Source organism: Engystomops pustulosus, unplaced genomic scaffold (assembly GCF_040894005.1).
Source record: "Engystomops pustulosus unplaced genomic scaffold, aEngPut4.maternal MAT_SCAFFOLD_18, whole genome shotgun sequence".
Lineage (NCBI taxonomy): Eukaryota > Metazoa > Chordata > Amphibia > Anura > Leptodactylidae > Engystomops > Engystomops pustulosus.
In genome coordinates, this window is record NW_027284960.1 from 129777 (window position 1) to 147829 (window position 18053).

Below are 18053 nucleotides of genomic sequence, written 5' to 3' on the forward strand. Positions count from 1 at the left end.
GGGCGTTAGGGGTCCTCATAGTCAGTAATCTGCGGCACCCTGCACAGGAGAGGGGGTTAGGGGTCCTCATAGTCAGTAATCTGCGGCACCCTGCACAGGAGAGGGGGTTAGGGGTCCTCATAGTCAGTAATCTGCGGCACCCTGCACAGGAGAGGGGGTTAGGGGTCCTCATAGTCAGTAATCTGCGGCACCCTGCACAGGAGAGGGCGTTAGGGGTCCTCATAGTCAGTAATCTGCGGCACCCTGCACAGGAGAGGGGGTTAGGGGTCCTCATAGTCAGTAATCTGCGGCACCCTGCACAGGAGAGGGGTCCTCATAGTCAGTAATCTGCTGCACCCTGCACAGGAGAGGGGGTTAGGGGTCCTCATAGTCAGTAATCTGCGGCACCCTGCACAGGAGAGGGGGTTAGGGGTCCTCATAGTCAGTAATCTGCTGCACCCTGCACAGGAGAGGGGGTTAGGGGTCCTCATAGTCAGTAATCTGCGGCACCCTGCACAGGAGAGGGGGTTAGGGGTCCTCATAGTCAGTAATCTGCGGCACCCTGCACAGGAGAGGGGGTTAGGGGTCCTCATAGTCAGTAATCTGCGGCACCCTGCACAGGAGAGGGGGTTAGGGGTCCTCATAGTCAGTAATCTGCGGCACCCTGCACAGGAGAGGGGGTTAGGGGTCCTCATAGTCAGTAATCTGCTGCACCCTGCACAGGAGAGGGGGTTAGGGGTCCTCATAGTCAGTAATCTGTGGCACCCTGCACAGGAGAGGGGGTTAGGGGTCCTCATAGTCAGTAATCTGCGGCACCCTGCACAGGAGAGGGGGTTAGGGGTCCTCATAGTCAGTAATCTGCGGCACCCTGCACAGGAGAGGGCGTTAGGGGTCCTCATAGTCAGTAATCTGCGGCACCCTGCACAGGAGAGGGGGTTAGGGGTCCTCATAGTCAGTAATCTGCGGCACCCTGCACAGGAGAGGGGGTTAGGGGTCCTCATAGTCAGTAATCTGCGGCACCCTGCACAGGAGAGGGGGTTAGGGGTCCTTATAGTCAGTTATCTGCGGCACCCTGCACAGGAGAGGGCGTTAGGGGTCCTCATAGTCAGTTATCTGCGGCACCCTGCACAGGAGAGGGGGTTAGGGGTCCTCATAGTCAGTAATCTGAGGCACCCTGCACAGGAGAGGGGGTTAGGGGTCCTCATAGTCAGTAATCTGCTGCACCCTGCATAGGAGAGGGGTCCTCATAGTCAGTAATCTGCGGCACCCTGCACAGGAGAGGGGGTTAGGGGTCCTCATAGTCAGTAATCTGCGGCACCCTGCACAGGAGATGGGGTTAGGGGTCCTCATAGTCAGTAATCTGCGGCACCCTGCACAGGAGAGGGGGTTAGGGGTCCTCATAGTCAGTAATCTGCGGCACCCTGCATAGGAGAGGGGGTTAGGGGTCCTCATAGTCAGTAATCTGCGGCACCCTGCACAGGAGAGGGGGTTAGGGGTCCTCATAGTCAGTAATCTGCGGCACCCTGCACAGGAGAGGGGGTTAGGGGTCCTCATAGTCAGTAATCTGCGGCACCCTGCACAGGAGAGGGGGTTAGGGGTCCTCATAGTCAGTAATCTGTGGCACCCTGCACAGGAGAGGGCGTTAGGGGTCCTCATAGTCAGTAATCTGCGGCACCCTGCACAGGAGAGGGGGTTAGGGGTCCTCATAGTCAGTAATCTGCGGCACCCTGCACAGGAGAGGGGTTAGGGGTCCTCATAGTCAGTAATCTGCGGCACCCTGCACAGGAGAGGGGGTTAGGGGTCCTCATAGTCAGTAATCTGCTGCACCCTGCACAGGAGAGGGGGTTAGGGGTCCTCATAGTCAGTAATCTGCGGCACCCTGCACAGGAGAGGGGGTTAGGGGTCCTCATAGTCAGTAATCTGCGGCACCCTGCACAGGAGAGGGGGTTAGGGGTCCTCATAGTCAGTAATCTGCGGCACCCTGCATAGGAGAGGGGTCCTCATAGTCAGTAATCTGCGGCACCCTGCACAGGTGAGGGGGTTAGGGGTCCTCATAGTCAGTAATCTGCTGCACCCTGCACAGGTGAGGGGGTTAGGGGTCCTCATAGTCAGTAATCTGCGGCACCCTGCATAGGAGAGGGGTCCTCATAGTCAGTAATCTGCGGCACCCTGCACAGGTGAGGGGGTTAGGGGTCCTCATAGTCAGTAATCTGCTGCACCCTGCACAGGTGAGGGGGTTAGGGGTCCTCATAGTCAGTAATCTGCGGCACCCTGCATAGGAGAGGGGGTTAGGGGTCCTCATAGTCAGTAATCTGCGGCACCCTGCACAGGAGAGGGGGTTAGGGGTCCTCATAGTCAGTAATCTGTGGCACCCTGCACAGGAGAGGGGTTAGGGGTCCTCATAGTCAGTAATCTGTGGCACCCTGCACAGGAGAGGGGGTTAGGGGTCCTCATAGTCAGTAATCTGCGGCACCCTGCACAGGAGAGGGGGTTAGGGGTCCTCATAGTCAGTAATCTGCGGCACCCTGCACAGGAGAGGGGGTTAGGGGTCCTCATAGTCAGTAATCTGCGGCACCCTGCACAGGAGATGGGGTTAGGGGTCCTCATAGTCAGTAATCTGCGGCACCCTGCACAGGAGAGGGGGTTAGGGGTCCTCATAGTCAGTAATCTGCGGCACCCTGCACAGGAGAGGGGGTTAGGGGTCCTCATAGTCAGTAATCTGCGGCACCCTGCACAGGAGAGGGGGTTAGGGGTCCTCATAGTCAGTAATCTGCGGCACCCTGCACAGGAGAGGGGGTTAGGGGTCCTCATAGTCAGTAATCTGCGGCACCCTGCACAGGAGAGGGGGTTAGGGGTCCTCATAGTCAGTAATCTGTGGCACCCTGCACAGGAGAGGGGGTTAGGGGTCCTCATAGTCAGTAATCTGCGGCACCCTGCACAGGAGAGGGGGTTAGGGGTCCTCATAGTCAGTAATCTGCGGCACCCTGCACAGGAGAGGGGTTAGGGGTCCTCATAGTCAGTAATCTGCGGCACCCTGCACAGGAGAGGGGGTTAGGGGTCCTCATAGTCAGTAATCTGCGGCACCCTGCACAGGAGAGGGGGTTAGGGGTCCTCATAGTCAGTAATCTGTGGCACCCTGCACAGGAGAGGGGTTAGGGGTCCTCATAGTCAGTAATCTGTGGCACCCTGCACAGGAGAGGGGGTTAGGGGTCCTCATAGTCAGTAATCTGCGGCACCCTGCACAGGAGAGGGGGTTAGGGGTCCTCATAGTCAGTAATCTGCGGCACCCTGCACAGGAGAGGGGGTTAGGGGTCCTCATAGTCAGTAATCTGCGGCACCCTGCACAGGAGATGGGGTTAGGGGTCCTCATAGTCAGTAATCTGCGGCACCCTGCACAGGAGAGGGGGTTAGGGGTCCTCATAGTCAGTAATCTGCGGCACCCTGCACAGGAGAGGGGGTTAGGGGTCCTCATAGTCAGTAATCTGCGGCACCCTGCACAGGAGAGGGGGTTAGGGGTCCTCATAGTCAGTAATCTGCGGCACCCTGCACAGGAGAGGGGGTTAGGGGTCCTCATAGTCAGTAATCTGCGGCACCCTGCACAGGAGAGGGGGTTAGGGGTCCTCATAGTCAGTAATCTGTGGCACCCTGCACAGGAGAGGGGGTTAGGGGTCCTCATAGTCAGTAATCTGCGGCACCCTGCACAGGAGAGGGGGTTAGGGGTCCTCATAGTCAGTAATCTGCGGCACCCTGCACAGGAGAGGGGTTAGGGGTCCTCATAGTCAGTAATCTGCGGCACCCTGCACAGGAGAGGGGGTTAGGGGTCCTCATAGTCAGTAATCTGCGGCACCCTGCACAGGAGAGGGCGTTAGGGGTCCTCATAGTCAGTAATCTGCGGCACCCTGCACAGGAGAGGGGGTTAGGGGTCCTCATAGTCAGTAATCTGCGGCACCCTGCACAGGAGAGGGGGTTAGGGGTCCTCATAGTCAGTAATCTGCGGCACCCTGCACAGGAGAGGGGGTTAGGGGTCCTCATAGTCAGTAATCTGCGGCACCCTGCACAGGAAAGGGGGTTAGGGGTCCTCATAGTCAGTAATCTGCGGCACCCTGCACAGGAGAGGGGGTTAGGGGTCCTCATAGTCAGTAATCTGCGGCACCCTGCACAGGAGAGGGGGTTAGGGGTCCTCATAGTCAGTAATCTGCGGCACCCTGCACAGGAGAGGGGGTTAGGGGTCCTCATAGTCAGTAATCTGAGGCACCCTGCACAGGAGAGGGGGTTAGGGGTCCTCATAGTCAGTAATCTGCTGCACCCTGCATAGGAGAGGGGTCCTCATAGTCAGTAATCTGCGGCACCCTGCACAGGAGAGGGGGTTAGGGGTCCTCATAGTCAGTAATCTGCTGCACCCTGCACAGGAGAGGGGGTTAGGGGTCCTCATAGTCAGTAATCTGCGGCACCCTGCACAGGAGAGGGGGTTAGGGGTCCTCATAGTCAGTAATCTGCGGCACCCTGCACAGGAGAGGGGGTTAGGGGTCCTCATAGTCAGTAATCTGCGGCACCCTGCACAGGAAAGGGGGTTAGGGGTCCTCATAGTCAGTAATCTGCGGCACCCTGCACAGGAGAGGGGGTTAGGGGTCCTCATAGTCAGTAATCTGCGGCACCCTGCACAGGAAAGGGGGTTAGGGGTCCTCATAGTCAGTAATCTGCGGCACCCTGCACAGGAAAGGGGGTTAGGGGTCCTCATAGTCAGTAATCTGCGGCACCCTGCACAGGAGAGGGGGTTAGGGGTCCTCATAGTCAGTAATCTGCGGCACCCTGCACAGGAGAGGGGGTTAGGGGTCCTCATAGTCAGTAATCTGTGGCACCCTGCACAGGAGAGGGCGTTAGGGGTCCTCATAGTCAGTAATCTGCGGCACCCTGCACAGGAGAGGGCGTTAGGGGTCCTCATAGTCAGTAATCTGCGGCACCCTGCACAGGAGAGGGGGTTAGGGGTCCTCATAGTCAGTAATCTGCGGCACCCTGCACAGGAGAGGGGGTTAGGGGTCCTCATAGTCAGTAATCTGCGGCACCCTGCACAGGAGAGGGGGTTAGGGGTCCTCATAGTCAGTAATCTGCGGCACCCTGCACAGGAGAGGGCGTTAGGGGTCCTCATAGTCAGTAATCTGCGGCACCCTGCACAGGAGAGGGGGTTAGGGGTCCTCATAGTCAGTAATCTGCGGCACCCTGCACAGGAGAGGGCGTTAGGGGTCCTCATAGTCAGTAATCTGCGGCACCCTGCACAGGAGAGGGGGTTAGGGGTCCTCATAGTCAGTAATCTGCGGCACCCTGCACAGGAGAGGGGTTAGGGGTCCTCATAGTCAGTAATCTGCGGCACCCTGCACAGGAGAGGGGGTTAGGGGTCCTCATAGTCAGTAATCTGCTGCACCCTGCACAGGAGAGGGGGTTAGGGGTCCTCATAGTCAGTAATCTGCGGCACCCTGCACAGGAGAGGGGGTTAGGGGTCCTCATAGTCAGTAATCTGCGGCACCCTGCACAGGAGAGGGGGTTAGGGGTCCTCATAGTCAGTAATCTGCGGCACCCTGCACAGGAGAGGGGGTTAGGGGTCCTCATAGTCAGTAATCTGCGGCACCCTGCACAGGAGAGGGGGTTAGGGGTCCTCATAGTCAGTAATCTGCGGCACCCTGCACAGGAGATGGGGTTAGGGGTCCTCATAGTCAGTAATCTGCGGCACCCTGCACAGGAGAGGGGGTTAGGGGTCCTCATAGTCAGTAATCTGCGGCACCCTGCACAGGAGAGGGGGTTAGGGGTCCTCATAGTCAGTAATCTGCGGCACCCTGCACAGGAGAGGGGGTTAGGGGTCCTCATAGTCAGTAATCTGCGGCACCCTGCACAGGAGAGGGGGTTAGGGGTCCTCATAGTCAGTAATCTGTGGCACCCTGCACAGGAGAGGGGGTTAGGGGTCCTCATAGTCAGTAATCTGCGGCACCCTGCACAGGAGAGGGGGTTAGGGGTCCTCATAGTCAGTAATCTGCGGCACCCTGCACAGGAGAGGGGTTAGGGGTCCTCATAGTCAGTAATCTGCGGCACCCTGCACAGGAGAGGGGGTTAGGGGTCCTCATAGTCAGTAATCTGCGGCACCCTGCACAGGAGATGGGGTTAGGGGTCCTCATAGTCAGTAATCTGCGGCACCCTGCACAGGAGAGGGGGTTAGGGGTCCTCATAGTCAGTAATCTGCGGCACCCTGCACAGGAGAGGGGGTTAGGGGTCCTCATAGTCAGTAATCTGCGGCACCCTGCACAGGAGAGGGGGTTAGGGGTCCTCATAGTCAGTAATCTGCGGCACCCTGCACAGGAGAGGGGGTTAGGGGTCCTCATAGTCAGTAATCTGCGGCACCCTGCACAGGAGAGGGGGTTAGGGGTCCTCATAGTCAGTAATCTGCTGCACCCTGCACAGGAGAGGGGGTTAGGGGTCCTCATAGTCAGTAATCTGCGGCACCCTGCACAGGAGAGGGGGTTAGGGGTCCTCATAGTCAGTAATCTGCTGCACCCTGCACAGGAGAGGGGGTTAGGGGTCCTCATAGTCAGTAATCTGCTGCACCCTGCACAGGAGAGGGGGTTAGGGGTCCTCATAGTCAGTAATCTGCGGCACCCTGCACAGGAGAGGGGGTTAGGGGTCCTCATAGTCAGTAATCTGCGGCACCCTGCACAGGAGAGGGCGTTAGGGGTCCTCATAGTCAGTAATCTGCGGCACCCTGCACAGGAGAGGGGGTTAGGGGTCCTCATAGTCAGTAATCTGCTGCACCCTGCACAGGAGAGGGCGTTAGGGGTCCTCATAGTCAGTTATCTGCGGCACCCTGCACAGGAGAGGGGGTTAGGGGTCCTTATAGTCAGTTATCTGCGGCACCCTGCACAGGAGAGGGCGTTAGGGGGCCTCATAGTCAGTTATCTGCGGCACCCTGCACAGGAGAGGGGGTTAGGGGTCCTCATAGTCAGTAATCTGAGGCACCCTGCACAGGAGAGGGGGTTAGGGGTCCTCATAGTCAGTAATCTGCTGCACCCTGCATAGGAGAGGGGTCCTCATAGTCAGTAATCTGCGGCACCCTGCACAGGAGAGGGGGTTAGGGGTCCTCATAGTCAGTAATCTGCTGCACCCTGCACAGGAGAGGGGGTTAGGGGTCCTCATAGTCAGTAATCTGCGGCACCCTGCACAGGAGAGGGGGTTAGGGGTCCTCATAGTCAGTAATCTGCGGCACCCTGCACAGGAGAGGGGGTTAGGGGTCCTCATAGTCAGTAATCTGCGGCACCCTGCACAGGAGAGGGGGTTAGGGGTCCTCATAGTCAGTAATCTGCGGCACCTTGCACAGGAGAGGGGGTTAGGGGTCCTCATAGTCAGTAATCTGCGGCACCCTGCACAGGAGAGGGGGTTAGGGGTCCTCATAGTCAGTAATCTGCGGCACCCTGCACAGGAGAGGGGTTGGGGGTCCTCATAGTCAGTAATCTGCGGCACCCTGCACAGGAGAGGGGGTTAGGGGTCCTCATAGTCAGTAATCTGCGGCACCCTACACAGGAGAGGGGGTTAGGGGTCCTCATAGTCAGTAATCTGCGGCACCCTGCACAGGAGAGGGGTTAGGGGTCCTCATAGTCAGTAATCTGCGGCACCCTGCACAGGAGAGGGGGTTAGGGGTCCTCATAGTCAGTAATCTGCGGCACCCTGCACAGGAGAGGGGGTTAGGGGTCCTCATAGTCAGTAATCTGCGGCACCCTGCACAGGAGAGGGGGTTAGGGGTCCTCATAGTCAGTAATCTGCGGCACCCTGCACAGGAGAGGGGGTTAGGGGTCCTCATAGTCAGTAATCTGCGGCACCCTGCACAGGAGAGGGGGTTAGGGGTCCTCATAGTCAGTAATCTGCTGCACCCTGCACAGGAGAGGGGGTTAGGGGTCCTCATAGTCAGTAATCTGCGGCACCCTGCACAGGAGAGGGGGTTAGGGGTCCTCATAGTCAGTAATCTGCTGCACCCTGCACAGGAGAGGGGGTTAGGGGTCCTCATAGTCAGTAATCTGCGGCACCCTGCACAGGAGAGGGGGTTAGGGGTCCTCATAGTCAGTAATCTGCTGCACCCTGCACAGGAGAGGGGGTTAGGGGTCCTCATAGTCAGTAATCTGCTGCACCCTGCATAGGAGAGGGGGTTAGGGGTCCTCATAGTCAGTAATCTGCTGCACCCTGCACAGGAGAGGGGGTTAGGGGTCCTCATAGTCAGTAATCTGCGGCACCCTGCACAGGAGAGGGGGTTAGGGGTCCTCATAGTCAGTAATCTGCGGCACCCTGCACAGGAGAGGGGGTTAGGGGTCCTCATAGTCAGTAATCTGCTGCACCCTGCACAGGAGAGGGGTTAGGGGTCCTCATAGTCAGTAATCTGCTGCACCCTGCACAGGAGAGGGGGTTAGGGGTCCTCATAGTCAGTAATCTGCGGCACCCTGCACAGGAGAGGGGGTTAGGGGTCCTCATAGTCAGTAATCTGCGGCACCCTGCACAGGAGAGGGGGTTAGGGGTCCTCATAGTCAGTAATCTGCGGCACCCTGCACAGGAGAGGGGGTTAGGGGTCCTCATAGTCCGTAATCTGCTGCACCCTGCACAGGAGAGGGGGTTAGGGGTCCTCATAGTCAGTAATCTGCGGCACCCTGCACAGGAGAGGGGGTTAGGGGTCCTCATAGTCAGTAATCTGCTGCACCCTGCACAGGAGAGGGGGTTAGGGGTCCTCATAGTCAGTAATCTGCGGCACCCTGCACAGGAGAGGGGGTTAGGGGTCCTCATAGTCAGTAATCTGCGGCACCCTGCACAGGAGAGGGGGTTAGGGGTCCTCATAGTCAGTAATCTGCGGCACCCTGCACAGGAGAGGGGGTTAGGGGTCCTCATAGTCAGTAATCTGCTGCACCCTGCACAGGAGAGGGGGTTAGGGGTCCTCATAGTCAGTAATCTGCTGCACCCTGCACAGGAGAGGGGGTTAGGGGTCCTCATAGTCAGTAATCTGCGGCACCCTGCACAGGAGAGGGGGTTAGGGGTCCTCATAGTCAGTAATCTGCTGCACCCTGCACAGGAGAGGGGGTTAGGGGTCCTCATAGTCAGTAATCTGCGGCACCCTGCACAGGCACCCGACACTTTAGCTAATCTCCACCAGTCAAGGGAATTTACCAAGACTTAAAATTCTGCTCTAAGGCTCCGGCCTCTTACTAGTGACGGGCACAAAGTCTACCTGTCTGTATAGGCACGCCCTCCGCACCAATACGCCAAAAGTGTCAGAGAAGGCTAAATGTGTTTACAGCACGTTAACATTTTGTAAATACAAGGTAACGAGGCAATCTCCTCTCCTCCCCCATGGCTCCATTCTCACCCTCTGTGTGCTGGGTACCGACCATCGTATATACGATCGGCACATTCCATTTATCAACACAATCATACAGAACATATGAGCGATGTCCCTGCCCCATCATCCCTCTCACCTCAGGCGCGATCCACCCTCGGTTTCCTTCATACAGTCAGCCATGGCTGAAGACAGAGACATCAGGGTGAGTTTTTTCTGACAAAGACAAAAACTCTATCAGTCATTAACACAGAAGCCCCCTACCCCAGGTACAGCTCCTCCTGCCCCAGATACAGCTCCTCCTACCCCAGGTACAGCTCCTCCTACCCCAGGTACAGCTCCTCCTACCCCAGGTACAGCTCCTCCTGCCCCAGGTACAGCTCCTCCTGCCCCAGATACAGCTCCTCCTACCCCAGGTACAGCTCCTCCTACCCCAGGTACAGCTCCTCCTGCCCCAGGTACAGCTCCTCCTGCCCCAGGTACAGCTCCTCCTGCCCCAGGTACAGCTCCTCCTACCCCAGGTACAGCTCCTCCTGCCCCAGGTACAGCTCCTCCTGCCCCAGATACAGCTCCTCCTACCCCAGGTACAGCTCCTCCTACCCCAGGTACAGCTCCTCCTACCCCAGGTACAGCTCCTCCTGCCCCAGGTACAGCTCCTCCTGCCCCAGATACAGCTCCTCCTACCCCAGGTACAGCTCCTCCTGCCCCAGGTACAGCTCCTCCTGCCCCAGGTACAGCTCCTCCTGCCCCAGGTACAGCTCCTCCTACCCCAGGTACAGCTCCTCCTGCCCCAGGTACAGCTCCTCCTACCCCAGGTACAGCTCCTCCTACCCCAGGTACAGCTCCTCCTGCCCCAGATACACAGCCCCCCCCCCCCATCTTACCAGTCTTTTCTCCATGTCAGAATTAGCAGGACCTTGCATACAATTTGCCAGACGCTTTCCAACAAGATGAGCCACTCGCTTCATGATGTCCACCTGTTGATCCGCCTGCGGAGACGATGTGCAGAGTCATCAGTAACAGGGGCCCAAACGCCCCACAATCCTAGATCAAACCCCAGGGGCCCTTACACACTAGCGAGTGCGATACGTCAGGCTGAGTAATCATAACTGCACCCCACATGTCAGGAGCGCTCCCCGGCTCTGCACACGGCCATGTCCTACCATCCACCTCAATATATCACCCGCCCTACTGTATATAACACCATCATCCTATATATAACATCCTCCAGTATATACCACCCATCATACTGTATATAACACCATCATCCTGTATATAACATCCTCCAGTATATACCACCCATCATACTGTATATAACACCATCATCCTGTATATAACATCCTCCAGTATATACCACCCATCATACTGTATATAACACCATCATCCTGTATATAACATCCTCCAGTATATACCACCCATCATACTGTATATAACACCATCATCCTGTATATAACATCCTCCAGTATATACCACCCATCATACTGTATATAACACCATCATCCTGTATATAACATCCTCCAGTATATACCACCCATCATACTGTATATAACACCATCATCCTATATATAACATCCTCCAGTATATACCACCCATCATACTGTATATAACACCATCATCCTGTATATAACATCCTCCAGTATATACCACCCATCATACTGTATATAACACCATCATCCTATATATAACATCCTCCAGTATATACCACCCATCATACTGTATATAACACCATCATCCTATATATAACATCCTCCAGTATATACCACCCATCATACTGTATATAACACCATCATCCTATATATAACATCCTCCAGTATATACCACCCATCATACTGTATATAACACCATCATCCTGTACATAACATCCTCCAGTATATACCACCCATCATACTGTATATAACACCATCATCCTGTATATAACATCCTCCAGTATATACCACCCATCATACTGTATATAACACCATCATCCTGTATATAACATCCTCCAGTATATACCACCCATCATACTGTATATAACACCATCATCCTATATATAACATCCTCCAGTATATACCACCCATCATACTGTATATAACACCATCATCCTGTATATAACATCCTCCAGTATATACCACCCATCATACTGTATATAACACCATCATCCTGTATATAACATCCTCCAGTATATACCACCCATCATACTGTATATAACACCATCATCCTGTATATAACATCCTCCAGTATATACCACCCATCATACTGTATATAACACCATCATCCTATATATAACATCCTCCAGTATATACCACCCATCATACTGTATATAACACCATCATCCTGTATATAACATCCTCCAGTATATACCACCCATCATACTGTATATAACACCATCATCCTGTATATAACATCCTCCAGTATATACCACCCATCATACTGTATACAATACCCTCATACCTATAAATAACACCCATAATACTGTATATAACACCTCATATAAGTATATAGCACCCCTTTAACTGTAAACAAACCCTCATAACTGCACATAACACCCATAATACTGTGTATAACACAATACCCACCATACCTGAATATAACACAATACCCACCATACCTGTGTATAACACAATACCCACCATACCTGTGTATAACACAATACCCACCATACCTGTGTATAACACAATACCCACCATACCTGTGTATAACACAATACCCACCATACCTGTGTATAACACAATACCCACCATACCTGTATATAACACAATACCCACCATACCTGTGTATAACACAATACCCACCATACCTGTGTATAACACAATACCCACCATACCTGTGTATAACACAATACCCACCATACCTGTATATAACACAATACCCACCATACCTGTGTATAACACAATACCCACCATACCTGTGTATTACACAATACCCACCATACCTGTGTATTACACAATACCCACCATACCTGTGTATAACACAATACCCACCATACCTGTATATAACACAATACCCACCATACCTGTATATAACACAATACCCACCATACCTGTGTATAACACAATACCCACCATACCTGTGTATAACACAATACCCACCATACCTGTATATAACACAATACCCACCATACCTGTGTATAACACAATACCCACCATACCTGTGTATAACACAATACCCACCATACCTGTGTATAACACAATACCCACCATACCTGTGTATAACACAATACCCACCATACCTGTATATAACACAATACCCACCATACCTGTGTATAACACAATACCCACCATACCTGTGTATAACACAATACCCACCATACCTGTGTATAACACAATACCCACCATACCTGTATATAACACAATACCCACCATACCTGTGTATAACACAATACCCACCATACCTGTGTATTACACAATACCCACCATACCTGTGTATTACACAATACCCACCATACCTGTGTATAACACAATACCCACCATACCTGTATATAACACAATACCCACCATACCTGTATATAACACAATACCCACCATACCTGTGTATAACACAATACCCACCATACCTGTGTATAACACAATACCCACCATACCTGTATATAACACAATACCCACCATACCTGTGTATAACACAATACCCACCATACCTGTGTATAACACAATACCCACCATACCTGTATATAACACAATACCCACCATACCTGTATATAACGCCCCTGCATATAATACGTCATATAAGAATATAACACCCCTATACTATGCCTAAAGTACGTAAGTTGAGTTGCACTGGGTTTATTGGGCGTGTGCCACAATCATGTTGGACTGCTGACAAAAATGTGGTGCGCGTTGGGAATCCACACTGGAACACCCCTGTATGTGCACAATACTGGCACAAACACTTCATACATACATGTGCAATGTGCAGAGTGCTGAGCAAATGTGAGCCATAATGTCCATCATCCTGGATATAACAACCATCATCCTGTATATAACACCGTCATCCTGTATATAACACCATCATCCTGTATATAACACCGTCATCCTGGATATAACAACCATCATCCTGTATATAACACCATCATCCTGTACATAACAACCATCATCCTGTATATAACACCATAATCCTGTATATTACACCATCATCCTGTATATAACACCATCATCCTGTATATAACACCGTCATCCTGTATATAACACCGTCATCCTGGATATAACAACCATCATCCTGTATATAACACCGTCATCCTGGATATAACACCATCATCCTGTATATAACACCATCATCCTGTACATAACAACCATCATCCTGTATATAACACCGTCATCCTGTATATAACACCGTCATCCTGTATATAACACCGTCATCGTGTATATAACACCGTCATCCTGTATATAACACCGTCATCCTGTATATAACACCATCATCCTGTACATAACAACCATCATCCTGTATATAACACCGTCATCCTGTATATAACACCATCATCCTGTATATAACACCGTCATCCTGGATATAACAACCATCATCCTGTATATAACACCATCATCCTGTACATAACAACCATCATCCTGTACATAACAACCATCATCCTGTATATAACAACCATCATCCTGTATATAACACCATCATCCTGTATATAACACCATCATCCTGTATATAACACCATCATCCTGTATATAACACCGTCATCCTGGATATAACAACCATCATCCTGTATATAACACCATCATCCTGTACATAACAACCATCATCCTGTATATAACACCGTCATCCTGTATATAACACCATCATCCTGTATATAACACCGTCATCCTGTATATAACACCATCATCCTGTATATAACAACCATCATCCTGTATATAACACCATCATCCTGTATATAACACCATCATCCTGTACATAACAACCATCATCCTGTACATAACAACCATCATCCTGTATATAACACCGTCATCCTGTATATAACACCATCATCCTGTATATAACACCATCATCCTGTACATAACAACCATCATCCTGTATATAACACCGTCATCCTGTATATAACACCATCATCCTGTATATAACAACCATCATCCTGTATATAACACCATCATCCTGTATATAACACCATCATCCTGTATATAACACCATCCTGTGTATATCCTGAGGACGTCAGTTGCGTGAAGGTACTTACCGCCAGTAAATCCTCAGGCAGGAGGTCGGTGACATCTTGGGATCTAAATCAAGTTGATATAAGAAAGTAACAGTGAGGCGGAGGTGACATCTGGAGTGGCTCACGTCCTACTCATCTTATAGGGCAGTGGTGGCTCCCGTCCTACTCATCTTATAGGGCAGTGGTGGCTCCCGTCCTACTCATCTTATAGGGCAGTGGTGGCTCACGTCCTACTCATCTTATAGGGCAGTGGTGGCTCACATCCTACTCATCTTATAGGGCAGTGGTGGCTCACGTCCTACTCATCTTATAGGGCAGTGGTGGCTCACGTCCTACTCATCTTATAGGGCAGTGGTGGCTCACGTCCTCCTCATCTTATAGGGCAGTGGTGACTCACATCCTACTCATCTTATAGGGCAGTGGTGGCTCACGTCCTACTCATCTTATAGGGCAGTGGTGACTCACATCCTACTCATCTTATAGGGCAGTGGTGACTCACATCCTCCTCATCTTATAGGGCAGTGGTGGCTCACGTCCTCCTCATCTTATAGGGCAGTGGTGGCTCACGTCCTACTCATCTTATAGGGCAGTGGTGGCTCACGTCCTACTCATCTTATAGGGCAGTGGTGGCTCACGTCCTACTCATCTTATAGGGCAGTGGTGGATCACGTCCTACTCATCTTATAGGGCAGTGGTGGCTCACGTCCTACTCATCTTATAGGGCAGTGGTGGCTCACGTCCTACTCATCTTATAGGGCAGTGGTGACTCACGTCCTACTCATCTTATAGGGCAGTGGTGGCTCACGTCCTACTCATCTTATAGGGCAGTGGTGGCTCACGTCCTACTCATCTTATAGGGCAGTGGTGGCTCACGTCCTACTCATCTTATAGGGCAGTGGTGGCTCACGTCCTACTCATCTTATAGGGCAGTGGTGGCTCACGTCCTACTCATCTTATAGGGCAGTGGTGGCTCACGTCCTACTCATCTTATAGGGCAGTGGTGGCTCACGTCCTACTCATCTTATAGGGCAGTGGTGGCTCACGTCCTACTCATCTTATAGGGCAGTGGTGGCTCACGTCCTACTCATCTTATAGGGCAGTGGTGGCTCACGTCCTACTCATCTTATAGGGCAGTGGTGGCTCACGTCCTACTCATCTTATAGGGCAGTGGTGGCTCACGTCCTACTCATCTTATAGGGCAGTGGTGGCTCACGTCCTACTCATCTTATAGGGCAGTGGTGGCTCACGTCCTACTCATCTTATAGGGCAGTGGTGGCTCACGTCCTACTCATCTTATAGGGCAGTGGTGGCTCACGTCCTACTCATCTTATAGGGCAGTGGTGGCTCACGTCCTACTCATCTTATAGGGCAGTGGTGGCTCACGTCCTACTCATCTTATAGGGCAGTGGTGGCTCACGTCCTACTCATCTTATAGGGCAGTGGTGGCTCACGTCCTACTCATCTTATAGGGCAGTGGTGGCTCACGTCCTACTCATCTTATAGGGCAGTGGTGGCTCACGTCCTACTCATCTTATAGGGCAGTGGTGTCTCACGTCCTACTCATCTTATAGGGCAGTGGTGTCTCACGTCCTACTCATCTTATAGGGCAGTGGTGTCTCACGTCCTACTCATCTTATAGGGCAGTGGTGTCTCACGTCCTACTCATCTTATAGGGCAGTGGTGGCTCACGTCCTACTCATCTTATAGGGCAGTGGTGGCTCACGTCCTACTCATCTTATAGGGCAGTGGTGGCTCACGTCCTACTCATCTTATAGGGCAGTGGTGGCTCACGTCCTACTCATCTTATAGGGCAGTGGTGGCTCACGTCCTACTCATCTTATAGGGCAGTGGTGGCTCACGTCCTACTCATCTTATAGGGCAGTGGTGGCTCACGTCCTACTCATCTTATAGGGCAGTGGTGGCTCACGTCCTACTCATCTTATAGGGCAGTGGTGGCTCACGTCCTACTCATCTTATAGGGCAGTGGTGACTCACGTCCTCCTCATCTTATAGGGCAGTGGTGACTCACGTCCTCCTCATCTTATAGGGCAGTGGTGACTCACGTCCTCCTCATCTTATAGGGCAGTGGTGTCTCACGTCCTACTCATCTTATAGGGCAGTGGTGTCTCACGTCCTACTCATCTTATAGGGCAGTGGTGTCTCACGTCCTACTCATCTTATAGGGCAGTGGTGTCTCACGTCCTACTCATCTTATAGGGCAGTGGTGTCTCACGTCCTACTCATCTTATAGGGCAGTGGTGTCTCACGTCCTACTCATCTTATAGGGCAGTGGTGTCTCACGTCCTACTCATCTTATAGGGCAGTGGTGGCTCACGTCCTACTCATCTTATAGGGCAGTGGTGGCTCACGTCCTACTCATCTTATAGGGCAGTGGTGTCTCACGTCCTACTCATCTTATAGGGCAGTGGTGTCTCACGTCCTACTCATCTTATAGGGCAGTGGTGGCTCACGTCCTACTCATCTTATAGGGCAGTGGTGACTCACGTCCTCCTCATCTTATAGGGCAGTGGTGACTCACGTCCTACTCATCTTATAGGGCAGTGGTGGCTCACGTCCTACTCATCTTATAGGGCAGTGGTGGCTCACGTCCTACTCATCTTATAGGGCAGTGGTGGCTCACGTCCTACTCATCTTATAGGGCAGTGGTGGCTCACGTCCTACTCATCTTATAGGGCAGTGGTGGCTCACGTCCTACTCATCTTATAGGGCAGTGGTGGCTCACATCCTACTCATCTTATAGGGCAGTGGTGGCTCACGTCCTACTCATCTTATAGGGCAGTGGTGGCTCACGTCCTACTCATCTTATAGGGCAGTGGTGACTCACGTCCTACTCATCTTATAGGGCAGTGGTGGCTCACGTCCTCCTCATCTTATAGGGCAGTGGTGACTCACGTCCTCCTCATCTTATAGGGCAGTGGTGGCTCACGTCCTCCTCATCTTATAGGGCAGTGGTGGCTCACGTCCTCCTCATCTTATAGGGCAGTGGTGGCTCACGTCCTCCTCATCTTATAGGGCAGTGGTGGCTCACGTCCTCCTCATCTTATAGGGCAGTGGTGGCTCACGTCCTCCTCATCTTATAGGGCAGTGGTGTCTCACGTCCTACTCATCTTATAGGGCAGTGGTGTCTCACGTCCTACTCATCTTATAGGGCAGTGGTGTCTCACGTCCTACTCATCTTATAGGGCAGTGGTGGCTCACGTCCTACTCATCTTATAGGGCAGTGGTGGCTCACGTCCTACTCATCTTATAGGGCAGTGGTGGCTCACGTCCTACTCATCTTATAGGGCAGTGGTGGCTCACGTCCTACTCATCTTATAGGGCAGTGGTGGCTCACGTCCTACTCATCTTATAGGGCAGTGGTGGCTCACGTCCTACTCATCTTATAGGGCAGTGGTGGCTCACGTCCTACTCATCTTATAGGGCAGTGGTGGCTCACGTCCTACTCATCTTATAGGGCAGTGGTGGCTCACGTCCTACTCATCTTATAGGGCAGTGGTGGCTCACGTCCTACTCATCTTATAGGGCAGTGGTGTCTCACGTCCTACTCATCTTATAGGGCAGTGGTGTCTCACGTCCTAC

General features: G+C 52.4%; 1 protein-coding gene across 1 annotated transcript in view; it reads right to left on the minus strand.

Annotated features, from left to right (window-relative positions):
* Positions 1–18053, minus strand: part of LOC140106830 (SH3 domain-binding protein 1-like) — a 156502-nt gene that overhangs the window by 101771 nt on the left and 36678 nt on the right. Inside the window, exons 2-4 of the mRNA XM_072131480.1 lie at positions 14475–14517; positions 10216–10320; positions 9471–9547 (exon numbers count right to left, since the gene is read on the minus strand). Of these exons, the coding sequence (XP_071987581.1) occupies positions 9471–9547; positions 10216–10320; positions 14475–14517 (225 nt within the window). The remainder of the gene's footprint in view (positions 1–9470; positions 9548–10215; positions 10321–14474; positions 14518–18053) is intronic.